The sequence below is a fragment of the Rhinopithecus roxellana genome, chromosome 12 (assembly GCF_007565055.1).
Source record: "Rhinopithecus roxellana isolate Shanxi Qingling chromosome 12, ASM756505v1, whole genome shotgun sequence".
Taxonomy (NCBI): Eukaryota; Metazoa; Chordata; class Mammalia; order Primates; family Cercopithecidae; genus Rhinopithecus; species Rhinopithecus roxellana.
In genome coordinates this window covers 107260558-107286612 of record NC_044560.1, presented here as the reverse complement: position 1 = coordinate 107286612, position 26055 = coordinate 107260558, and the positions used below count along the sequence as shown (strand labels likewise).

General features: G+C 50.5%; 2 protein-coding genes across 5 annotated transcripts in view; both read right to left on the bottom strand.

Annotated features, from left to right (window-relative positions):
* DHX34 (DExH-box helicase 34) overlaps positions 1 to 933 on the bottom strand; it is a 37534-nt gene extending 36601 nt beyond the window's left edge. The window contains exon 1 of one of the 2 annotated variants that reach the window (XM_030942737.1): positions 842 to 933. The gene's annotated coding sequence lies outside the window, so the exon portion shown is untranslated. The remainder of the gene's footprint in view (positions 1 to 841) is intronic. The other variant, XM_010377401.2, reaches the window with a different exon arrangement.
* Positions 934 to 6731: 5798 nt separating this feature from the next.
* On the bottom strand, positions 6732 to 18890 carry C5AR2 (complement component 5a receptor 2). 3 transcript variants are annotated; one of them, XM_030942741.1, is made up of 3 exons: positions 18738 to 18890; positions 18189 to 18281; positions 6732 to 8142 (listed from the first exon to the last, which is right to left on the bottom strand). In XM_030942741.1, exon 3 carries the CDS (start codon positions 8125 to 8127, stop codon positions 7114 to 7116), a length of 1014 nt encoding a protein of 337 aa, XP_030798601.1. In that variant the 5' UTR covers positions 8128 to 8142; positions 18189 to 18281; positions 18738 to 18890; the 3' UTR covers positions 6732 to 7113. The 3 variants fall into 3 exon arrangements, with proteins under 3 accessions (XP_030798601.1, XP_010375706.1, XP_030798600.1); XM_010377404.2 differs by lacking the exons at positions 18189 to 18281; positions 18738 to 18890 and adding an exon at positions 15826 to 15888; XM_030942740.1 differs by lacking the exons at positions 18189 to 18281; positions 18738 to 18890 and adding an exon at positions 11772 to 11950.
* Positions 18891 to 26055: the final 7165 nt, after the last annotated feature.

Here is a 26055-nt window from a genome sequence, read left to right as displayed (position 1 = left end):
TCCATTTCCCCATCTAATACTTTATCTCCCAATATCAGAAGCTTTAATAATAGCTCATGCTTACTTACTGCTTACTCACGTTAACACACAGACCTATTCCTATCTGTATGATTTATTCCTATCCCACATCTATGTACATACACACACACTTTTCTCACAACTGTAAGGCACTATGATCATCCCCTATTTTACTGAGCAATAGAGAGGCTAAGTGAGTAGCCAAGTGTCAGATGAGGAACTCAAATCTAGGGGTTCGGGCTCCACTCCCTCACTTTTCCATTTCTCAGCATCATTCTCCATTACCTCCAGTTTTTGTGGGGTTCTCCCTACTTCACTGCCTCCACCCTTCCATATCTCTCGGTGTCCCACATGATTCAGTGTATCGTTTCTCCATCTAAATCCCATTTTTTCTGTTTCTAGCGTCCACGATCAGTTTCCGACTTTCCCCTCCACTCCCCAAGTTTAAGGGCGACTACGCCTCTCGGCCTCGTGGTCGGAGCCTCTGGCTGGAACCTATCGCAACTCTCGCCCACGCTCTCTAGTTTTCAGCTTCCCTCCTCTCCCAACACCCTCGTCTTTCAGTCCCTCAGTTTCTCGAGGCTTCTTTTCGTGCCTCCATTTCTTTCCGTCTCTGGCCTGTCGCCCAGGTTCTCCCAGGGACGCTCAGGTGCCATCTCCGTCCGCGTCTGCCTGCCCTTCGGCTGCCTCCTACATTTCTCCACATCTCGAGATTTCCCTCGCCCCTGGGTTCGCACCCCAAATTACCCCCGACCCGCGTAACTCCAGCAGCCATCGCTGCCACCACCCGGTGCACCCGCCCCGCCCCCCTCCCCTCACTTACTACAAGCCGCGAACGCCTTAACTTCCGGTCCCAAGAGCCCAAGTCTTGCGCCTGCGCACACCGCCATCTCGGTCTGACCCCGCCCCGCCACCACAGAGGAGCCAATCGGAAGCCCTGGGCTGCCCAAGACCCATCCTGCGCCTGTGCACAGCACGCTTCCGCCCCGCCTCGCTTGGGGCGGAGCCTCGAGAGATTGCGCCCTCTAGAGGCCAGTAGAGGCGTTGCGGTACAGACTTGCAGGCACCTCCTCTCTGACCCCTCTCTCTCCTCCCCAGGCATAGCCACGTGCACCCCAGCTCTGCTACGCCGAGGTTTTAACCCAAACCCCGGGCCCAGGCATTTTTTTTTTTTCCTTTTTTTTGAGACAGAGTCTCGCTGTGCCTCCCAGGCTAGAGTGCAGTGGCGTGATCTCAGCTCACTGCAACCTCCGCCTCCCAAGTTCAAACCATTCTCCTGCCTCAGCCTCCCGAGTAGCTGGGATTACGGGGGCACACCACTACAACCGGCTGATTTTTGTATTTTTAATAGAGACAAGGTTTCACCATTTGGGCCAGGCTGGTCTCCAACTCCTGACCTCAAGTGATCCTCCCGCCTTGGCCTCCCAGAGCACTGGGATTACAAATGTGAGGCATCACACTCAGCCTTACCTCTTTTCTTTCTACAACCCCATTTTCTGTTACCTTTCCCTGCAATAAACTCAGTCACACACATGCAGGAAGGCCCCCACATGTAGAAACTATCTCATTAGCCAGGAATGCACCCTCTCTTTTATTAAGTGAAAGAAGAAACTGGGCTGGGCACGGTGGCTCACGCCTGTAATCCCAACACTTTGAGAGGCCGGGGCGAGTGGATCACCTGAGGTCAGGAGTTCCAGACCAGCCTGGGCAACATGGCCAACCCCTGCCTCTACAAAAAAATACAACAATTAGTCGGATATGGCAGTGTGTGCCTGTAGTCTGAGCTACTCAAGAGGCTGAGGTGGGAGGATCGATTGAACCCAGGAGGTTGAGAGACTGAGGTTGCAGTGAGCCATGATGGTACCACTGCACTCCAACCTGGGTGACAGAGCCAGACTGTCTCAAAAAAAAAGAAAGAAATTGGCCGGGTGCGGTGGCTCAAGCCTGTAATCCCAGCACTTTGGGAGGCCGAGACGGGCGGATCACGAGGTCAGGAGATCGAGACCATGCTGGCTAACACGGTGAAACCCCGTCTCTACTAAAAAATACAAAAAACTAGCCGGGTGAGGTGGCGGGTGCCTGTAGTCCCAGCTACTCGGGAGGCTGAGGCAGGAGAATGGCGTAAACCCGGGAGGCGGAGCTTGCAGTGAGCTGAGAACTAGCCACTGCACTCCGTCTCAAAAAAAAAAAAAATTGTTTCGGGCTGGGCGTGGTGGCCCGCACCTGTAATCCCAGCACTTTGGGAGGCCGAGGTGAGCAGATCACCTGAGTCAGGAGTTCGACCAGCAGGAGAATCGCTTGAACCCAGAAGGTGGAGGTTGCAGTCAGCCGAGATCGTGTCACTGCTCTCCAGCCTGGGTAACAGAGCAAGGCTCCTTCTCAAAAAAAAAAAAAAAAAAAAAAAAAAAAAGTTGCTTCGGCCTCCTCCCTGTTTTAGTTAGTCCTCAATTTGGTCCAATGTTTGAGCCCTACCTCCAGAGTTGAGTCCCACCTTCTACCTCAAAGGAGGTGTATAAATTGTTCCACAACAAATTGTATTTTACAAGACAGCCTTGCTCTTAATTCACGCATGAGAATTCTGAGTAAAATACTAAGTAACAAAATATGTGATACCAATACTTTCTTTTTTTTTTTTTGAGATGGAGTCTCGCTCTGTCGCCCAGGCTGGAGTGCAGTGGCCAGATCTCAGCTCACTGCAAGCTCCGCCTCCCAGATTTATGCCATTCTCCTGCCTCAGCCTCCGGAGTAGCTGGGACTACAGGCGCCCACCACCTCGCCCGGCTAGTTTTTTGTATTTTTTAGCAGAGACGGGGGTTTCACCGTGTTAGCCAGGATGGTCTACGATCTCCTGACCTCGTGATCCGCCCGTCTCGGCCTCCCAAAGTGCTGGGATTACAGGCTTGAGCCACCGCGCCCGGCTGATACCAATGCTTTCTAATTGAACTCCTCTCTACCCTGAATCCAATAGATCCTAATAGGCAGGAATATCATCACCCCTCTTCAGCCTGAAGAAGTTACAGAAGATGGATCTTCCTCCCTCTACAACCCTTAGGATTAAAGCTGCTCTTATAAAAGGGAGTGGGGGGGCCAGGTGCAGTGGCTCACGCCTGTCATCCCAGCACTTTAGGAGGCCGAGGCGGGCAGATCACGAGGTCAGGAGATCGAGACCATCCTGGCTGACACGGTGAAACCCCGTCTCTACTAAAAAAATACAAAAAATTAGCCAGGCATGGTGGTGGGCACCTGTACTCCCAGCTACTCGTGAGACTGAGGCAGGAGAATGGCATGAACCTGGGAGGCGGAGCTTGCAGTGAACCGCGATGGTGCCACTGCACTCCAGCCTGGGTGACAGAGTGAGACTCCGTCTCAAAAAATAAAATAAAATAAAATAAAAATAATAAAAATAAAAGGGAGGAGGGAAATGTCAGACGCATGGGAACCAGAGTGATTCCATCTTGAATAGGAGCTGGGTGAAATAAGGCTGAGGCCCACTGGGCTGCATTCCCAGGAGGTTAAGCATTCTAAGTCACAGGATAAGGCCGGGAAAGGTGGCTCACGGCTGTATTCCTGGCACTTTGGGAGGCCGAGGTGGGCGGATCACCTGAGGTCAGGAGTTCGACACCAGCCTGGCCAACATGGTGAAACCCTGTCTCTACTAAAAATACAAAAATTAGCCAGGCATGGTGGCTGCGCCTGTAATCCCGGCTACTCAGGAGGCTGAGGCATAAGAATTGCTTGAACCTGGGAGGTGGAGGTTGCAGTCACCTGAGATCGTGCCACTGCAATCCAGCCTGGGTGACAGAGCAAGACTTCATCTCAAAAAAATAATAATAGGCCAGGCATGGTGGCTCATGCCTGTAATCCCAGCACTTTGGGAGGCTGAGACAGGCGGATCACGAGGTCAGGAGATCGAGACCATCCTGGCTAACATAGTGAAACTCTGTCTCTGCTAAAAAAAATAAAAAATACAAAAAATTAGCCGGGCGTGGTGGCAGGTAACTGTAGTCTCAGCTACTCGGGAGGCTGAGGCAGGAGAATGGCATGAACCCGGGAGGCGGAGCTTGCAGTGAGCCGAGATGGCACCGCTGCACTCCAGCCTGGGTGACAGAGAGAGACTCTGTCTGAAAAAAATTAAAAATAATAAAATAAAAATTTAAAAAATTAGTCCAGTTGTTAGCCTTGGGGAATTTACAGTTTAGCTGGGACCTTGTATTCCAGAAACTCAGAGAAAGGAAGAGCCTATTCTCTCTGGAAGGAGTATAAATCAGGGAGGGCTTCCTGGAGGAAGTGACATTTGAGGGAGGCCTTGAAGGAAATTATTGATGATGAAGAGCAGGCATGTTGGAGTCAATTAAAACTGTGATCAAATTCTAGCTGTCCGGTGTTCTTGCTGTGTGATCTTGGGTAAATTACCTCCCCTCCCTGGACCTCAGCTTATAAAATGAAGCATGCCACCCTATCTCCCTGGGCTGTTGTGAGCATGACCTTAAAGGAGAAACTATGTGTAAAGTGCTGTTCTGGAGTAATGACTGCAGACACAGGTACCATTATTATGCTATTTATTTATTTATTTATTTAGCAGCAGGGTCTCACTCCGTCACCTAGGCTAGAGTGCAGTGATGCAATCACAGCTCACTTCAGCCTCAACCTCCTAGGCTCAAGCAATCCTCCCACCTCAGCCTCCCTAGTAGCTGGCACTACAGTCATGTGCACCAAACCAGGCTAATTTTCTTTTTTTTATTTTTGTAGAGATGGGGTGTTGCTCTGTTGCCCAGGCTGGTCTCCAACTTCTGGGCTCAAGGGATCCTCCCGACTGGGCCTCCCAAAGTGCTGGGATTACAGGTGTGAGCCACCATGCCTGGCCCACTACGTAATTTAAGAGATCTGAGCAGGTAGAGTTCAAGAGTAAATTCTAGACAGTATTTTGTAACAGAAATCTCTGTCATGATGGCAGTGTTCTATAGCTGTGCTGTTGAATATGGCAGTCACCAGCCATATGTGGCTACTGAGCGCTTGAACTATGGTCAGTGTGCCTGAGGAACTGAATTTGAAATGAAAATTTATTCTTTCTTTCGAGATGGAGTCTCACTCTGACATCCAGGCTGGAGTGCAGCAGTGCGATCTAAGCTCTCTGCAAACTCCACTTCCCGGGCTCAAGCAATCTACCTGCTTCAAGGAGGATTGAAGCAGAAGGATTCCAGCAACTCCTTCCTCAGTAGCTGGGACTGCAGGCATGCCCCACTATGCCTGGCTAAGTTTTGTATTTTTTATAGAGATGGAGTCTTGCTATGTTGTCCAGGCTGCTCTCAAACTCCTGGGCTCATGCAATCCTCCTGACTCGGCCTCCCAAAGTGCTGAGATTATAGGCACGAGCCACCACGCCTGGCCATCTAATTTGAATAGCCACAGATGGCTCTTGATTGTTGAGCTGCACATCATAGATCAGAAGGACATTCCAGCCAGTGGCACAGCTTCAGGAAAGATGCAGAAGCATGAAAATAATATAGCCCAAAGGGTGTGTGTTAGTTTCCCATGGCTGCTGTAACAAACATCCCAAACACAGTGACTTAAAACAATACAAATGTATTTTCTCAAAGGTCTGCAGATCAGAGTTCTGAAAGTGTCAGCAGGTCTGCGTTCCTTCTGGGAGCTTCAGAGAAAATCTGTTTTCTTGTCTGTTTCAGCTTCTGGAAGCTGCCTGCATTTCTTGGCACCCCCTCATGTCACTATGACATCTGGTTCCGTTGTCACATCTCCTGCGACTGACCCTGACCCTCCTGCCTCCCTCTTAAAAGGACCCTTGTGACTCCATTGAGTCCACCCAGACAATCCAGGATAACCACCCTTTCTCAAGATCCTTAATCTCATCCGCAAAGTCCCTTTTGCCATGGAAGGTCACCTGTTCACAGACTGAGAGGATTAAGATGTGGACACCATCGGGGGTCACCATTCTATCTGCTACAGGGTCTGAGAAGCCAGAGAGGAAGTGTGTCCGTGGTGGAGAGAAGCCCTGAATGCCGAGCTAAGGAGCCTGGACTTGGCCTTTCCTTCAAAATAGATCCATGACCTGTCAGCCCCTCACCACCTCAACTCTGTTACCCTGATCCAAATCACTATCACCTTCTGCTTGGACCATTGCAGTAGCCTCCTCTCTGGGATCTTCACTGCCCCCACACCATACTCTCATCTCCACCAGCAACCAGAGGGATCCTACTAAAATCTTTTGGCCGGGTGCAGTGGCTCACACCTGTCATCCCAGCACTTTGGGAGGCTGAGGCAGGTGGATCACAAGGTCAGTAGATCGAGACCATCCTGGCTAACACGGTGAAACCCCGTCTCTACTAAAAATACAAAAATTAGCTGGGCATGGTGGCGGGCGCCTGTAGTCCCAGCTACTCAGGAGGCTGAGGCAGGAGAATGGTGCGAACTCAGGAGGCGGAGCTTGCAGTGAGCCGAGATCATGCCACTGCACTCCAGCCTGGGCGACAGAGTGAGACTCTGTCTCAAAAAAATAAACAACTAAATAAATAAATAAAATCTTTTTTTTTTTTTTTTTGAGACAGAGTCTTGCTCTGTCACCCAGGCTGGAGTGCAGGAGCTCAATCTTGGCTTACTGCCACCTCTGCCTCCCGGGTTCAAAACGAGTCTCCTGCCTCAGCCTCTTAAGTAGCTGGGACTACAGGCATGCACCACCACGCCCGGCTAATTTTTGTATTTTTAGTAGAGACGGGGTTTCGCCATATTGCCCAGGCTGGTCTTGAACTCCTGACCTCAAGTGATCCACCTGCCTCAGCCTCCCAAAGCGCTGGGATTATAGGCATGAGCCACTGCAAATGGCCCTGTATATCTTTGTTTATAGTCTGTCTTCCTCCACTAGAATATCAGCTCCCTGAGGGCAGGATTTGTGTCTGTTTTGGTCACTACTATATCTCCAGTGCCTAAAAAGGCCTTGCACATAGCAGGTGCATAATGGGTATCTGTTGAATGAAGGAAGGAATCAAATGAAGACATCATTGAGCTCCTGGATCCAGCTATGCCTGAAGCCAGTCTTGTGAAATGGGATAGGAAGATACACATCCACAGTGTCTCTGCAGCCTACACCTCCATCTCCGAGATCAGGTCATGGCTAGTGGATTTCTTGCTGTCCACACTTTCATCCCTGCCCTGGGACTCCCTCAGGGCCCAGTGACAGGCAGCTGGCAGTGACCGGCGGAGTTGAGCCCTCCCGAAATACAGGAAAAGCATGGGATTGAGGCAGCTATGAGCGAGGGCAAGGCCCACGACGAGGGGTTCAGCCCGCAGGGCCCTGGCCAGGAGTGCGGAGTTCGGGGCTGCCGCAGTGAGCACCAGCCTCAACAGGTGGTAGGGTGTCCAGCAGACAAAAAACCCTACCACAATGGCCATGCCCAGCGGCCAGCGGTGTCGGGCTGCCCAGCACAGGAGGGCGCCGTGGCAGCTGGCCACAACCACCAGGGGCCCCAGGAAGCCAAAAAGAAACCGGACGGCGGTCACTGCGTTCTCGGTGCTGGAGGAGCCACCATAGTCCACCACACACTGCAGCCGGGCGGGGAAGTGCTCCTGGTGCAGCCGGCGGTAGATGGCGGAGGGCACAGTGAGTAGCAAGGCCAGCGTCCAGGCTGCCCCGCAGGCCATCTGAACCCCGCACGCCCGCTGAACCTTAAACCACCAGGCAGGCCCGAGAGCCAGAAAGCAGAGGTCGGCACTGAGAGCTGCCAGGAGCAGGACACTGGCATACATGGTCAGCAGGATGACAGAGGGCAGCACCCGACAGCCCACTTCCCCATATGGCCAGTGGCCCCCATGGGCAATGGGCACTGCCAGGATGGGCAGAGACAAACAGCACAGCAAATCCGCCATGGCCAGGTGGAGCAACCAGGTGGCACCCACCCTCCGGCGGGCCTCCTTCCCAGCCACCCAGGCCACCATGGCATTGCCCGGCACCCCCACCAGGAAGATGGCAGCATACAGCGGGAGCGGGGCCATGCGCAGCGGGTCGATGGCCAGGCAGGCGCCATCCAGGCAGTCCACAGGGAGGTCCAAGAGGTCGCTGTAATCCCCATACTCGTAGCTGATAGAATCGTTCCCCATTCAGGCTCCTGGTGTCTGGGCAGGGAAGAAAGACCATGAAAACTCAGAGGAGAAAACTCCACGGCGCTGGAGATCTAGGGTGTCCATCAGCCCGGCCCACCAGCACCTTGCAAACTGGAATACTGCGTCATAAGAACTCCAGTGCTTTAGAAGATTGGAATTCTAGGCTGAGTGTGGTGGCTCACACCTGTAATCTTAACACTTTGGGAGGCCGAGACGGGCAGATCACTTGAGGCCAGGAGTTCAAGACCAGGCCAACATGCCGAAACGCCATCTCTACTAAAAATACAAAAATTAGCTGGGTGTGGTGGTGTGTGCCTGTAATCCCAGCTACTTGGAAGGTTGAGAATTTCTTGAACTCAGAAGACGCAGGTGGCAGTGGGCTGAGATCACACCACTGCACTCCAGCCTGGGAGACAGAGTGAGACTCCGTCTCAAAAAAAAAAAAAAAAATTGAATTCCAGAACTTAGTGTTATTAGAAGTAGCTCGGTGGCATCTTGGAATTCTAGAATATTACAATGCTAGAACCCTAGTACGTTGGAATATTGGGGCTGGGCACGGTGGTTCAGGCCTGTAATCTCAACAATTTGAGAGGCCAAGGTGGGAAGATAGCTCGAGGTCAGGAGTTCTAGACCAGCCCGGGCAACATCGGGAGACCCCATGTCTACAAAAACTTTTTAAAACGTAGCCAGGCATGGTCATGTGTGCCTGTAATCCCAGCTACTGAAAAGGCTGAAGTGGGAGAATCACTTGAGCCCAGGAGATTGAGCGAGCTTGATCGTACCCCTGCACTCCGGCCAGGATGACAGAGTGAGACTCTGTCTCAAAAAAGAAAAAAAAAAAAAAAAAATCAGAAAAAAAGAAAGAAATGAGCAAAATCCAAAATCCACAGTATTTTAGAAGATGATAAATACTATGGGAAAAGTATCACACAGGGAAGCTGGCTATGTTGGAGTTTTACAGGCATGGTCAGGGAAGGCTTCTCTGAGAAGGTGACATTTGCATAAAAATCTGAAGGAAAGGTGGGAGAGATGCATGGAGATCTGGGGGAAGAGTGTTTCAGGCATCGAGAACAGCCAGTGCAAAGGCCCTGAGGTGGGAACATGACAGTCATGTCTGAGAACAGCAAGGAGGCCAGTGTGGCTGGAGTGGAATCTGCCAGCGGGAGAGGGCTGGAAGCAATAGCCGAGTCATCAGGGGCCAGGCACAGTGGCTCACGCCAGTAATCACGGGACTTTGGGAGGCCAAGGCGGGCGGATCACCTAAGGTCAGGAGTTTGAGACCAGCCTGGCCAACATGGTGAAACCCCATCTCTACTAAAAATACAAAAATAGCATGGAGTGGTGGCGGGCGCCTGTAATCCCAGCTACTCAGGAGGCTGAGGCAGGAGGGATCACTTGAACCAGGGAGGCAGAGGTTACTGTGAGCTGAAATCATGCCACTACACTCCAGCCTGGGCAACAGAGCAAGACTCCATCTCAGAACAAAAACAAAAACAAAAACAAAAACCAGTTATCAGGGGCCGTGGCATGTAGGGCCACGTGGACAACGCAAGGACGTCATCATTTATTCCAAATGAGACAGGTGCTGTAGGAGGGTGCAGAGCAGAGAAGCGACATAATCTATCATAGCAATAATTTTTTTCTTTTTGAGACAGTTTCGCTCTGTCACCCAGGCTGGAGTATGGTGGCATGATCTTGGCTCACTGCAACCTCCGCCTCCTGGGTTCAAGCAATCCTCCTGCCTCAGCCTCCCAAGTAGCTGGGATTACAGGTGCCTGCCACCATGCCTAGCTAATTTTTGTATTTTTAGTAGAGAAGGGGTTTCACCATGTTAGCCAGGCTGGTGTCGAACTCCTGACCTCAGGTGATCCACCCACCTCAGCCTCCCAAAGTGTTGGGATCACACGCATGAGCCACCATGTCCAGCCACAATAATATTATTATTACTATTTTTTGAGACAGGGTCTGGTTCTGTAGCCTGGACTGGACTGCAGTGGCACTATCTTGGCTCACTGCAGCCTCCACCTCATGGGCTCAAACAACCCTCCACCTCAGCCTCCAAAGTAGCTAGGACTACAGGTGCACACCATCATGCCTGATTAATTTTTTTTGGCGGTCATCTGGTTTCACCTCTTGAATTCTGGGGTGCAAGCAACCTGCCTTGCCTCAGCCTCTCACACTGCTGGGATTACAGGCATGACTGCCACTGTGCCTGACAATAATAATAATAAAATTATTATTATTATTAGAAGCCATCATTTATTGAACACTTTGTGTTTTGTGCCAAACTTTTTTTTTTTTTTTTTTTTTTTAGGGACCGATCTTGCTCTGTCACTCAGGCTGGAATGCAATGGCACTATCATGGCTCACTGCAGCCTTGAACTCCTGGGCTCAAGTGGTCCTCCCACCTCATCCTCCTGAGTACGTGGGACTACAGGTGTGCACCGCCGCACCTGGCAAATTTATATATACATATATATATATATATATATATTTTTTTTTTTTTTTTTTTTTTTGAGACAGGGTCTCACTCTCTTGCCAAGGCTGGAGTGCAGTGGTGCAATCACGGCTAACTGCAGCCTCAAACTCCTGTGCTCAAGTGACCCTCCCACCTCTGCCTCCTGAGTAGCTGGGACTACAGGCAGTGGCCACCACGCAGCTTTAAACACTGTGTCACTGGAACCTTATTTCATTTTATTTTATTTTATTTTATTTTATTTTATTTTATTTTATTTTATTGAGACGGAGTCTCACTCTGCTGCCCAGGCTGGAGTGCAGTGGCGCTACCTCGGCTTACTGCAAGCTCTGCCTCCTGGGTTCAAGCAACACCCCTGCCATAGCCTCCCGAGTAGCTGGGATTAGAGGCGTGCACCACCATGCCTGGGGCTAATTTTTTATATTTTCAGTAGAGATGGGGTTTCACCGTGTTGGCCAGGCTGGTTTGGAATTCCTGACCTTAAGTGGTCTGCCTGCCATGGCCTCCCAACGTGCTAGGATTACAGGCGTGAGCCACCGTGCCCAGCCTCACTGAAACCTTGTAATAACTGTCTGAATTTGACACTACTGTTATATTTATTCTACAGACAAGGCACAGTGAAGTTAAATAACTTACTTAAGATCACTCAGCTAAGTAGGTAAAATTTTTTTTTTGAGACAGTCTCGCTCTGTCGTCCAGGCTGGAGTGCAGTGACACAATGTCGACTCACTGCAACCTCCACCTCCAGGGTTCAAGCGATTCTCCCACTTCAGCCTCATGAGTAGCTGGGACTACAGGCACCCACCACCACGCCCAGTTAATTTGTGTATTTTTAATAGAGATGGGGTTTCACCGTATTGGCCAGGCTGGTCTCGAACTCCTGACCTTGTAATCCGCCCACTTCAGCCTCCCAAAGTGCTGGAATTGCAGGCGTGAGCCACCGCGCCCGGCCCCTAAGTAGGTAAATTTCAAAGTGTGTTAGTCCCTGCTGCAGAACCCCATGCCCTAGAATATAACCATCTCCAAATCTCAGGCTCTGGAGAGCTGGCAGGCAGTACGGCAAGTGGCCCCGAGCAGCCCCGGGTTCCATGACTGTGGGTGTCAGTTGCAGCTGGCTGTGTCTATTTCCTCATTGGGAAAACGAGAGTCATGGAGGTGAACCTACCTCTCTGGTTTTGGGAGTCCTTGAGGAGTTAAGATGTGTCTAGCATCTGGCACACAGGCTCAGGTAGACGAAGCTTGGGTAGCACAGGACCCAGGCAGGCGTCCCCACCATCCCATCCCCACAATGTCAGTGTGACCCGGCCCTGCGGCTCTCTGCTGACTATTATGGGTTGGGTGGCACTGCCCAGCACTCCAGCTGGTGTTGAGGCAACAGGAAGGACAGAGAGGAAGTTAGGGCACATCCCTCCCCCATGCTAGGTAGCAGTGAAGAGGCCAGGCCACTTGGTGTGTGTATTTGGAGTCTGGCATTCCACTTTCATATTATTTTTATCCCTAGAGGAAAAGGTGTGCAGAATTTAGCCAGGTGCGGTGGCTCACACCTGTAATCCCAGTACGTTGGGAGGCTGAGGAGGAAGGATCGCTTGAGGCCAAGAGTTCAAGACCAGCCTAGGCAACACAGTGAGACCGTCTGTCTCTACAAAAAATTTAAAAATTAGACAGGCATAGTGATTCATGCCAGCAATCCCAACCTTTTCGAAGACTGGGGTGGAGGATCATATGAGCCCAGGAGTTCGAGGCTGCAGTTAGCCATGATCGTGCCACTGCACTCCAGCCTGAGCAACAGAGTGAGACCCTGTCCCTTGAAAGAAAGAAAGAGGCCAGGCGCAGTGGCTCGTGCCTGTCATCCCAGCACTTTCGGAGGCCGAGGCAGGCGGATCACGAGGTCAGGAGATTGAGACCATCCTGGCTAACACAGTGAAACCCTATCTCTACTAAAAAATACAAAAAAATTAGCTGGGCATGGTGGCGGGTGCCTGTAGTCCCAGCTACACAGCAGGCTGATGCAGGAGAATGGCGTGAACCCAGGAGGCAGAGCTTGCAGTGAGCCGAGATCATGCCACTGCACTCCAGCCTGGGTGACAGAGAGAGACTCTGTCAAAGAAAGAAAGAGAGAGAGAGAGAGAGAGAGAGAGACAAAGAAAAACATTTAAAAACTGACCCCCCCCCCCCCAAGCTGGGCACAGTGGCTCACACCTGTAATCCCAGCAGTTTGGGAGGCTGAGGTGGGCGGATCACTTGAGGCCAGGAGTTGGAGACCAACCTGGGCAACATAGTGAAACCTGGTCTCTACTAAAAATACAAAAATCAGCCAGGCATAGTGGTGGGCGCCTGCAATCCCAGCTACTAGGGAGACTGAGGCAGGAATATCACTGGAACCCGGGAGGCGGAGATTGCAGTGAGCCAAGATCCCGCCACTGCACTCCAACCGGGGTGACAAGAGTGAGACTCCATCTCAAAAAACCAACAAACAACAACAAAAACCCTCCAATTCCTACCAGCTGTGTGGCCTTGGGCAAGTCACCTGACCTATCTGTGCCTTAGTAAAATGGGAATAATAATATACCCACACTGCCTTAGGCGGTGTGGTAAGAATTCAACGAGTTAGAAACGTACAGCCGAGTGTACAGCGCTGGTTTTCAGTGGCTGTCATACACATGCTAGCTGCTGTTATCACTGTCCACACTCATCCTCTCACCCCACAAAGACTCCACCCTTCCTGGCCCTTGTTTATTATAATCTGGGGAACTTTCTGTGCATCGTAATTTGTCTAACTGTAAGCCCAAAACAATGGTATCGCAGATGGCATTTCCTTTGTAACGTTTTAACCAGAAATGGGAGCTTTCAACACACATTGTTCCATTGCTTCATCTTTTCACTTAACGTGCCGGATATCTGTCTTCCTATCTGTACAGATATCAACCCCATTCATCCCCAAAGCATCAAAAACAGTGCACTGTCTGCCCACGTCATGCTTATTAACTAAAGGCCATTCAATAACAATGGTAAGGAGAATAATGAGAAACAGGGCCAGGTGCAGAAGCTCACACCTGTAATCCCAATACTTTGGGAGTCCTAGGCAGATGGATCACTTGAGGTCAGGAGTTCGAGACCAGACTGGGCAACATGGTAAAATCCCATCTCTACTAAAAAAAAAAAAAAAAATTAGTTGCACGTGATGGCAAGTACCTGTAATCTCAGCTACTCAGGAGGCCGAGGCAGGAGAATCCCTTGAACCTGGGTGGTGGAGGTTGCAGTGAGCTGAGATCACACCACTGCACTCCAGCCTGGGTGACAGAGTGAGACTCCATCTCAAAAAAAAAAAAAAAATTGGATTTGGTTTAGATGATTTTGTCTTGCTGTTGGGTCATGTAAGTGTTCTGAACACATTTGAGGTAGGCTATGGCCGTGAGGTCAAGGCTGCAGTGAGCCAAGATCGTGCCACTGCACTCCAGCCTGCACAACAGAGTGAGACCATGTCTCAAAAAAAAAAAAAAAAAAAAAAAAGGTAGGCTATGATGTTCGGTAGGCTAGGTGTATTAAATCCAATTTGATTTAGGATATTTTCAACTTATGATGGGGTTTTTGTTTTGTTTGTGTTTTTCTCTTGTTCAGTCACCCAAGCTGAGTTCAATGGTTCAATCTCGGCTCACCGCAGCCTCTACCTCCTAGGCTCAAGTGATCCTCCTGCCTCAGCCTCTGGAGTAACTGTGACTACGGGTGCACGCCATCACGCCCAGTTAATTTTTTATTTTTTGTAGAGACAGCTTTCACTGTATTGCCCCGGCTGTTCTTGAACTCCTGTGCTCAAGCAATCCTCCCACCTCAGCCTCCCAAAAGCGTTGCCATTACAGGTGTGAGCCACTGTGCCCGGCCTTACGATGGGTTGATAGAGATAGGACCCCATCGTAAGTCAAAGAGCATCTGCACTTACATCTAGATTCTAAAGCATAGGTACCCTTATTATTATTTCTTAATAATTAAAATAGTAGATGGCTTTTATTGAGCACCTATGATCTACAAGCTATAACCCTTATCACAAACTCTTGAGATCAATATTATCATCCTCATTTCCCAGAACATCAGCTCCTTCTGGCCTTGGATGCCACTGTGTCCCTGGCATCTGGGACAGAACCTGGCACACAGCACAGGCACGGTCGATATTTGGTAAGTGAAAGGATAAAAGAGTAAACTGAGGCACAGAGAAACGAAGTGGTCACTTAGGTTTCTTTTGTTGTGATTGCAAGCACCCTCATGTGTGCCTCTTGGTGCACGTCTGTCTGTGTATCCAGTCCTGCTGGATCCTCTGCTCTGGAAAACTCTGGAGCAGAATCAAAGAAGGCTGGCCGGGCCCAGTGCCTCACACCTGTAATCCCGGCACTTTGGGAGGCCAAGGCGGGTGTATCACGAGGTCAGGAGATCGAGACCATCCTGGTTAACACAGTGAAACCCCATCTCTACTAAAAATACAAAAAATTAGCCGGGAGCGGCGGCAGGCCCCTATAGTCCCAGCTACTTGGGAGGCTGAGGCAGGAGAATGACCTGAACCCGGGAGGCGGAGCTTGCAGTGAGCCGAGATGGTGCCACTGCACTCCAGCCTGGGTGACAGAGCAAGACTCCGTCTCAGGAAAAAAAAAAAAAATGTCTGAACATTCTTCCTTCCTGAACATCCATCTTCTAGGATTCCTCCCTCATGACCCGGCGATCAGCCTCCTTCCCGAAAAAGCGCACATATGCTCACCAGAACACGTGTGCCAGAATGTTCACAGCAGCCCAAGATGAGAAACCGTCAAATAGCCACTCACAGCAGAATGGATGAACACATCATGGGGTGTTCACCCTGTGGAATATTCTACACGATGAGAATGAATAAACACTATGCAAGAATGTGGACGGATTTTGTGATAGAACATTGAGGAGACTAGGCGCGGTGATTCATGCCTATAATCCCAGCAGTTTGGAAGTCCGATGTGGGAGGATCACCTGAGGTCAGGAGTTTGAGAGCAGCCTCTCCAACATGGTGAAACCTTGTCTCTACTAAAAATACAAAAAACAATTACGGCCAGGTGCAGTGGCTTACGCCTGTAATCCTAGCACTTTGGGAGGCCGAGGTGTGTGGATCACCTGGGGTCAAAAGTTGGAGACCAGCCTGACCAACATGGTGAAACCTGTCTCTACTAAAAATACATAAATTAGTTAGGTGTGGTGGCGGGTACCTGTAATCCCAACTACTCAGCAGGCTGAGGCAGGAGAATCACTTGAACCTGGGAGGCGGAGGTTGCCGTGAGCCAAGATTGCGCCACCGCACTCCAGCCTGGGTGACAGAGCAAGACCCTGTCAAAAGAAAGAAAGAGAGAAAAGGAAAGAATGAGAAAAGAATTGGAATCGCTGAGTGAAAGGGCTTGCTCGCTAGGCATGCTACAGTTTGGTGGATTTGCTGGAAGCTACAGGACTTCCTGCAGGTTTGACAGAGGCTGTTTCCCTTACACCTGTGTGTGAAAAACCATTTGGGCTGAGCGCGGTGACTCACCGCCTGTAATCCCAGCACTTTGGGAGGCCAAGGCGGGCGAATCACCTGAGGCCAGGAGTTCAAGACCAGCCTGACCAACATGGAGAAACCCCATCTCTACTAAAAATACAAAATTAGCTGGACGTGGTGGCGCGCACTTGTGATCCCAGCTGAGACAAGAGAATCGCTTGAACCGGGGAGGTGGAGGTTGTGATGAGCCGAGATGGCACCATTGCACACCAGCCTGGGCAACATGAGTGAAACCCCGTCTCCAAAAAGAAAAAACGTTTAGCTCCTTTGACAAGAGCTTTGCTGCTGGGCCGCCCAAGTTAATTCCAAGAGCCCAGGACTCTGACGTGCATTCCAGTGTGGCCACAATGAGACTGCACTTCTCAAACCCTAGTTCTGCTTTCCAGATTCTGAAAGTAACGATTCCAAGAAGCCAGGATCATGCAATCTCTCTCTCTCCCTCCTTCCCGCCCTTGTTGCCTCCATCCTTACCGTCTCTTCCAAGAGGGTCCCCACGTGAGTCAAACGCCACTTAGGAGTGCAATCCGGGCCCACAGCCAGGACCCAGGAGGTCTGGGGTCTCTCCCTGCCGTGTCTGGCAGCTGGCAGAGTCCTGGAAATCCGTCCTGTTTGCCAGAAGTTCCTGCCGTACGCTCCTGAGCACTGCCACCTCACCGGTCCCAGTAAATCTTTATAAGCAGTACGAACTAGGAGTGGCCTTGTCTCACTCTCAGGGTGTGTTTGTCCTGTCTTCTTCCCATGACTCAGAACACAAAATTACGGGGCGGCTGGCAGGGCTAGAGAGGGCTCGTGGGTGGAGGGCTGATCCCAAGTCCCCAACCCTAGTTTGGAAGTCCCAGCTTCCTGGAAACCAGACCTGCATGCGGTTTGCTCTTCAACCCCTTAGAGGTCTTGGCCTGGATTTTGTTTTCCCCACAACATGCCAGCTGCCCCCAGCCACCTCCAGGCCTCTTACTGTGCTCAACCCCTCCCTTCTGCAGCCTCAGGACAGACAAATGTCCCTCCCTCCTCCTTGGCTCTGAGGAAGACAGCCTGAGGTCACATTCTCCACAAAAAGACCACTGCAGCTGAGTGCAGGGCCCAAGGCCTCAGTGGTAGAAAAAGCACAAACAACTCCTTTCTTGGGCCTCAATTTTCCATCTGTAACATGGGAAGATGTTGTTGGCCATAGTGACACTTTACTTTTATTTTAGAGATGGAGTCTTGCTCTGTTGCTCAGACTGGAGTGCAGTGACAACATTATGACTCACTGCAGCCTCAAACTCCTAGGCTCAAGTGATGCTCCTATCTCAGCCTCCTGAGTAGCTAGGACTACAGGCATGCACCAAACATGCCTGGCTAATTTTTTAAATTTTTTTTTGTAGAGGTGGGGTCTTGCTGCATTGCCCAGCCTCAAACTATCCTCACACCTCGACCTCCCAAAGGGCTGGGATTACAGGAGTGAGTCAACATGCCTAGCCATCATAGCAATTCTTAACCTCTCCCAGCATACCACCTTGACTGAGAACAAGGACTCAAGGGCCAGAATGATAAGATTCATATTCCAGGTCAAAGTTCAGGGCCTCAGCCCCTCTGAACCTCAACTTCCTCATCTGTGCAGTGGATGGTTGCTATGAGCATTAGATAAATTTAAAACACACAGAACTGGCTGCGTGCAGTAGCTCACGTCTGTAATCCCAGCACTTTGGGAGGCCGAGGCAGGTGGATCACTTGAAGTCAAGTGTTCAAGACCAACCTGGCCAACATGGCAGAACACCATCTCTACTAAAAATACAAAAATTAGCCTGGCGTGGTGGCACATGCCTGTAGTCCCAGCTACTCGGGAGGCTGAGGCAGGAGAATCATTTGAACCCAGGAGGTGGAGGTTCCAGTGAGCCAAGATCTTGCCACTGCTCTCCAGCCTGGGTGACAGAGTGAGACTCTGTCTCAAAAACAAAAAACAAACAAACAAAAAAACCAGAGCAGTGCCTGGCACATAGTATACGCTAGGTTCATGCAACAGCAACAAGACTGTAGTATGAATTCTCAAAGTACACTTACCATGCGGGCTTAGCAAGAGGAAGTGGCTCCAACTCCAACTTTGGAAACTCTTTATTCAGCAGTTCTTTCTGTTTGTGCTTTTTTCTGTGCATGCTTTAGGGATTCAAGGGAAATATTTACACACTTCTTTTGTTATTGTTTTAGAGAATGAAATAACTTTCCTAGAGGAAGCTGTTCGTGAGACAAGAGGCTGGGACTCACTGTTTGACCCAGGGCGTCCTCTTCTCTGTTTCCCCATCCAGGTGACCCTGCGTTGGCCGACTGTCACCCCGGACCCTCAGAGAGACAAACATCCCCCAAGTCCCCTCCCCTCCTCTTCTGTCCCGGGAGGCCGACATCAGGCCCCCTCCTCTGCCATATCCTGCCAGCCCCAGTCTCCTGCGGGAACCTGCCTTGGCCGGAAGAAGAGATTAAGAGGAAAGAAACCGAGGTGGAACCTTCCCTTTATCAGCTCAAACTTTCTTTAGTCTCAAAAGTTTGCAATGGTCTGTTCTTCAGATGCTTCATCTTGATAAACTCCTGATTCGGCCACAAAGTTTCTCAACATACCTTTCTTAGGATTCCAGCCCGGCAGGATGGCTCTCCCCTGTAATCTCCACACTTTGGGAGGCCGAGGTGTGAGGACTGCTTGAGGCTAGGATTCTGAGACCAGCCTGGCCAACACAGTGAGATGCTGTCTCTGGACGGAGTGTCGCTTGAGACGGAGTCTCGCTGTGTTGCTCAGGGTGGAGTGCAGTGGCCCGATCTCAGCTCACTGCAAGCTCCGCCTCCCAGGTTCAGGCCGTTCTCCTGCCTCAGCCTCCTGAGTAGCTGGGACTACAGGCACCTGCAACCATGCCCAGCTAATTTTTTGTGTTTTCAGTAGAGACAGGGTTTCACCATGTTAGCCAGGACAGTCTCAATCTCCTGGCCTCGTGATCTGCCTGTCCCGGCCTCCCGAAGTGCTGGGATTACAGGCCTGAGCCACCGCAACCGGCCTTTTCTTTTTTTCTTTTCTTTTTTCTTTTTTTTTTTTTAAGTGCAGCCTCTCACTCTTCACCTCCATTGGAGTGCAGTGGCATGATGATGGCTCACTGCAGCCTCGACCTCCTGGGTTCAAGCAATCCTCGCACCTCAGCCCCCAGAGTAGCTGGGACCACAGGCTCAAGCCACCACACCCAGCTAATTTTTATTTTTATTTTTATTTTTATTTTTATTTTTATTTTTTTTGAGGCGCAGTCTTGCTCTGTCGCCCAGGCTGGAGTGCAGCGGCGATCTCGGCTCACTGCAAGCTCCGCCTCCCAGGTTCACACCATTCTCCTCCCTCAGCCTTCCCGGTAGCCGAGACTACAGACGCCCGCCACCGTGTCCGGCTAATCTTTTGTATTTTTTTTTTTTTTTTAGTAGAGATGGGATTTCACTGTGTTAACCAGAATGGTCTCCATCTCCTGACCTCGTGATCTGCCTGCCTTGGGCTCCCAAAGTGCTGGGATTACAGGCGTGAGCCCCCGCGCCCGGCCCCAGCTAATTTTTTAAAAAACTTTTTGTAGAGATGGGGTCTGTCTCTGTTGCCTAGTCTGGTCTCCAATTCCTGGGCTCAAGCAATCCTCCTACCTTGGCCTTCCAAAGTGCTGTGATTACACATGCGAGCCACAGCATCTGGCCCCCCAGAATTTGTTTTAATTAGCCAGGCATGTTGGAGCAAGCCTGTAGTCCCTGCTACTCTGGAGGCTGAAGTGGGAGGTGGAGGCTGAGGAGGGAGGATCACTTGAGCTCAGGAGGTCAAGGCTGCAGTGAACTATGAATGCACCACTGCACTCCAGCCTGGGCGATAGAGAGAGACCCTGGGTCTAAAAAATAATTTAAAATTTAAACAAAAATTGCCAGCCATGGTGGCTCACACCTGTAATCCCAGAACTTTGGGAGGCCAAGGTGGGCAGATCCTGAGGTCGGGATTTCAAGACCAGCCTGACCAATATGGAGAAACCCAGTCTCTACTAAAAATACAAAATTAGCTGGGATGGTGGCACATGCCTGTAATCCCAGCTACTCGGGAGGGTGAGGCAGGAGAATCGCTTGAACCCGGGAGGTGGAGGTTGCAGTGAGCTGAGATCGTGCCATTGCACTCCAGCCTGGGCAACAAGCGCCAAACTCCGTCTCAAAAGAAAAAAAAAATTGTTTAAGTGTCTTAGATTTGAGGCTGGGCACAGTGGCTCACTTCTGTAATCCCAGCACTTTGGGAGGCCAAGGCCAGTGGATCACCTGAGGTCAGGAGTTCTAGACCCACACGGCCAACATTGTGAAACCCCATCTCTACTGAAAATACAAAAAAAAAAAAGTCAGGCTTGGTGGGGCACACCTGTAATCCCAGCTACTCAGGAGGCTGAGGCAGGAGAATTGCTTGAACCTGGGAGGCGGAGGTTGTAGTGAACCAAGATCGTGCCACTGCACTCCAGCCTGGGCGACAGAGTGGGACTCCATTTCAAAAAAGCAAAAACAAAACAAAAGTCTTAGATTTGGGAAGGCAAAGATTTTCTGTTGTCCCTGGAGCTGAGGACTGTCACTTAGGGGTCTGGGGGTTGCTATGGGCCAAGAACAGGGTCTCCACAGGCCTCAGAAGGCAAGAGGCGGGCCAGTGTGTATGTGGAGGGGAGTGGAGGGGGATTCTCTCTCAGTCACCCTGTGAAAAGCCGAGCACCACCCCCTCAACTCACCAGCCATTTCCTCCTGGGAGAAACTTTGAGAACATCCTACGAGGATTTTTTTTTGTTTCTTTTTTTTTTTTTTCCTTTGGAGACAGAGTCTTGCTATGTCACCCAGGCTCAAGTGCAGTGGCGAGATCTCGGCTCACTATAACCTCCGCCCAGGTTCAAGCAATTCTCCAGCGTCAGCCTCCCAAGCACCTGGGATTACAGGCACCACCACACCCAGCTAATTTTTGTATTTTTAGTAGAAATGGGGTTTCACCATGTTGGCCAGGGTTGTTTCGAACTCCTGACCTCAAATAATCCACCTGCCTCAGCCTCCCAAAGTGCTGGGATTACAGGTGTTAGCCACCACAACCAAGCATCCTAAAAGGTTCTAAGTCAATCCATATGAAATTGTCATTTTTCTAGGTCAAAAAAGGTTGAATTTCTCTTTTTTTCTTTCTTTCATTTTTTTTTTCAAAACAGACAGGGGTCTCACTATATTGCCCAGGCAACTCCTGGCCTCAAAATCCTGGCCTCAAACAGTCCTCCCACTTTGGCCTCCAAAGGTGCTGAGATTACAGGCATGAGCTACAATGTCACGCCAAAAGGTCAAATTTCAGCAAATCTCTGGAGTTAGCATGTACATGAGTGGTCGCAAGGGGTTGAAGGGGTAAAGAATGGGGAGTGACTGCTTAATGGGTATGGGGTTTCCTTTTGGGGTGATGAGAATGTTCTGGAACAAGACAGTAGTGATGGATGTACAACACTGCAAATGCATGCAATGCCACTAATGGTAAATTTTATGTTATGTGCATTGTACTACAATTTTTGTTTTACTCATTTTCTTTTTTTTTTTTTTTTTGAGACGAAGTCTCACTCTGTCACCAGGCTGGAGTGCAGTGGCTCCATCTTGGCTCACCGCAGCCTCCGCCTCCTGGGTTCAAGCGAACCTCCTGGGTTCCTGCCTCAGGCTCCCGAGTAGCTGGGACTACAGGCACACGCCACTGTGCCCAGCTAATTTTGTGTTTTTAGTAGACACAGGGTTTCACCATGTTGGCCAGGATGATCTCAATCTCTTGACCTAGTGATCCGCCCGCCTCAGATCACTCTGTCACCCAGGCTGGAATGCAGTGGTGTGATCTCAGCTTACTGCAGCCTCTGCCTCCCTGGCTCAGGTTATCCTCCCGCCTCAGCCTCGCAAGTACCTGGGACTACAGGTACATGTCACCACACCTGGCTTTTTTTTTTTTTTTTTTTTTTTTTTTGTAGAGACAGGGTATCACTATGTTGCTCAGGCTGGTCTTGAATTCTTGGGTTCATGTGATCTTCCCACCTCAGCCTCTCAAAGTGTTGGGATTACAGATGAGCCACTGTGCCATGGCACCACAATTTTTCAAAAGCAACAAATAAATAAATTGTTACACACACACCCCACCCCAAAATAGACTGAATTTTGGCAATTTCGTAGCGTTCAACCTAATGGAATTACAGGGCTTGACAGGATGAGTGACTAATGGAGAGGACCATAGACTTTTTCTCTTTTGAACAATGTAATATTAAACAATATATATGTGATATTTGATGCATAGGAGAGAATGTCTTAACATATATGAGAGTCATAAAACATAATCACAGCCGGGCATGGTGACTCATGCTGTAATCCCAGCACTTTAGGACGCTGAGGCTGGCGGATCACAAGGTCAAGAGATGGAGACCATCCTGGCGAACATGGTGAAACCTGGGGTCTACTAAAAATACCAAATTAGCTGGGCGTGGGGCAGTCGCCTGTAATCCCAGCTACTCAGGAGGCTGAGCCAGGAGAATCACTTGAACCCAGGAGATAGAGGTTGCAGTGAGCTGAGATGGTGCCATTGCACTCCAGCTGGGTGACAAGAGCAACACTCTGTCTCAAAAAAAAAAAAAAATTAGCTGGGCACGGTGGTGGGTACCTATAATCCCAGCTACTCGGGTGGCTAAGGCAGGAGAATTGTTTGAACCCAGGAGGCAGAGGCTGCAGTGAGCCAAGATCGCACCACTGCACTCCAGCCTGAGTGACAGAGCAAGACTTTGTCTCAAAACCAATCAATCAATCAAAGACTCTGGAGACTAGAGTATCGGAATCACAGACTCTTAAAATATTGGAATCATAGGCTGTTGAATCCAACAGATCCTACAATGTGAGTCACAGTCTATTTGAATCACAGGATCCTAGAATGTCACACCACAACCTCGGAGGGTTAGAAGTACAGCTCCAACAGTTAGATGTTCGAACTCTGTAGACGCTCTATACATTAGTCAAGGAAGTCTGGCCCTGAGCAGTCCAACACTGCAGCCACCAGCCACGAGAGACTACTTGAAATGTCCTTGGGTCCGAGATAAGAAGTGCTGTGTGGCTGGGCGCGGTGGCTCAAGCCTATAATCCCGCACTTTGGGAGGCCAAGACGGGCGGATCACGAGGTCAGGAGATCGAGACCATCCTGGCTAACACCGTGAAACCCCATCTCTACTAAAAAATACAAAAAACGGCCGGACGCGGTGGCTCACGCCTGTAATCCCAGCACTTTGGGAGGCCGAGACGGGCGGATCACGAGGTCAGGAGATCGAGACCATCCTGACTAACACGGTGAAACCCCGTCTCTACTAAAAAAAAAATACAAAAATTAGCCGGGCGCGGTGGCGGGCGCCTGTAGTCCCAGCTACACGGGAGGCTGAGGCAGGAGAATGGCGTGAACCCGGGAGGCGGAGCTTGCAGTGAGTGGAGATCGCGCCACTGCACTCCAGCCTGGGCGACAGAGCGAGACTCCGTCTCAAAAAAAAAAAAATACAAAAAACTAGCCGGGCGAGGTGGCGGGCACCTGTAGTCCCAGCTACTCGGGAGGCTGAGGCAGGAGAATGGCGTAAACCTGGGAGGCAGAGCTTGCAGTGAGCCGAGATCCGGCCACTGCACTCCAGCCCGGGCAACAGAGCGACACTCTGTCTCAAAAAAAAAAAAAAAAAAAAAAAAGAAGTGCTGTGAGTGTAAAATACACACCAGATTTTGAAAACACAGTACCAAAAACAAAACAAAACAAAAAGAATATGAAGTCTCAAGAATCTGTTTCTATTGAACACATATTAAAATGATACTCTCTTAAATATATTGTGGTAAATAAAACGTATTACCAAAATTAATTTTACCTGATTCTTTTTGTTTCTTTTTGTCTGTTGCTTGCCTGCGGGCAAATATAAATATAATTATATTGCTTTTTTTTTTTTTGAGACAGTGTTTTACTCTGTCACCCAGGCTGGAGTGCAGTGGTGCAATCTTGGCTCACTACAGCCTCAGTCTCTCCTGAGCTCAAACAATTCTCCTGCCTGAGCCTCTTGAGTAGCTGGGACTACAGGTGCACACCTGCACACCCACCTATTTCTTTTTTTTGTTTTTAATTTTTGTAGAGACAGGGTCTCGCTATGTTGCCCAGGCTGGTCTTAAACTCCTGGGCTCAAGCGATCCTCCTGCCTCCTGGTTCACAGTCTATTTCTTTCTCTTTTATTTTATTTATTTATTTAGAGACAGAGTCTTGCTCTGTCGCCCAAGCTGGAGTGCAGTGGTGCGATCCCAGCTCACCACAACTTCTGCCTCCCGGGTTCAAGTAATCCCCTGCCTCAGCCACCCGAGTAGCTGAGTCATGCACCACCACTCCCGGCTAGTTTTTGTATTTTTAGTAGAGACGAGGTTTTGCCATGTTGGCCATGCTGGTCTTGAACTCCTGACTTCAGGTGATCCACCCACCTTGGCCTCCCAAAGCCCTGGGATTACAGGTGTGAGCCACTGCGCCCGGCCACTCACGGTCTATTTCTATGGGACTGTGCTCATCTAGAGAAATACCCTCCTGGCTCTGAGAGGGGTGAGGTTCAGGAAGGTCACGTGGCAAAGATAAAGAGGAGGAGGCTTTGGTCACAGGACTTGGGGGCACCCTGGTCTGCAGAGTAGACACGTGAATGAGATCCCAGGGATGCAAGGAGCGGGGGTGGGTGCAGGAAAGGGGATACAGCCTGACTCAGCCAAGCCCATCATCCACTTCCCTTCCCTACCACTTCCCCTTCAGAACTTGCTGACCCAGCAGATTCCCCAAGCTGCAGATCTGGCAATTGTCTGCCCCTTCAGCCCACTTCCGTCCCGGGCAGGGCTGGTCAACACCAGGTGGGGGCTGCCTTGGAAAGGCTACCTGGATCCCACTCCTTGGCCTCCAACTGTATCTAGAAGACCGCTGTGGGGCCCAGCTCTTGGGACACTATCTCCTTCCCAAATCAGGATGGGGAGAAAATACCGACTGCCTGCAACTCCGGAAGTCAGGAAAGCTACAGGATGACTGAGAATAGAGATAGAACTTAGGGGTTGTGGAGGCAGAGGAGGAAGTCAGGGAGGTCTTCCTGGAGGAGGCAGCCCCTGAAGGAAGGTAGAATAGAGGCAGAGATGGTCTGGGAAAAACAGACTGAGCAGCCAGGAAATCAGGGAAGGGGCAAGGCAGAGAGCCAAATGGGAGAGGATGGAGGGCATGGGCCAGGCAGGGCGTGGGTTGGGAAGGAGGTAGCATCCAGGATGGGCCCCAGGCTCAGGCTAGGTGACTGGGAGGACCGCGGGGTTGTCTCTGGAGTCGGGAGGGAAGGGGAAGTAGAGGCTCTGGGGAGACTGCTGAGGTCAGTCTGGCCATGGCAAGTGGGTGGGGAGGCCAGATGTGGAAAGAGAGATGCTGAAAGTATTGGGTGAAGCTGCAGGAGTGAGCGCACCCAGTGAGTTGGACACACAGCTGAGGAACGCCAACGTCGAAGAGGAAAAAACTCTGCAAGGGATGCAGAGAAGGGTCCAGCAGAGAGGCAGAGGGAAACTATCTAGGTCAGGGGCAGCCATGGAAGAGACCGGAGCAGGCAGGAGGAGGCCAGGAGGCTGATGTTGTCTTCTTGGGGAGGGAGCTGACAGGAGCCCAACCCCAGGAGCTGAAGGCGGCTGGGGCTCAGGTCCTTCCCCATGACCTCGATGCCCAGGGAATCTGCACTAATGAGCACAGCTTCCAGAGAGGATCTTGTCCCAGGTACCAACATCTCCTCTCAAGCAGGCACAGAGGCCACTCACAGCCGCTTCTGCATGCTCTAGAGACTGCAGCATCTGTCTGTCGAGACCCTCAGGCAATTTTTTGTTTGTTTGTTTGTTTGTTTGT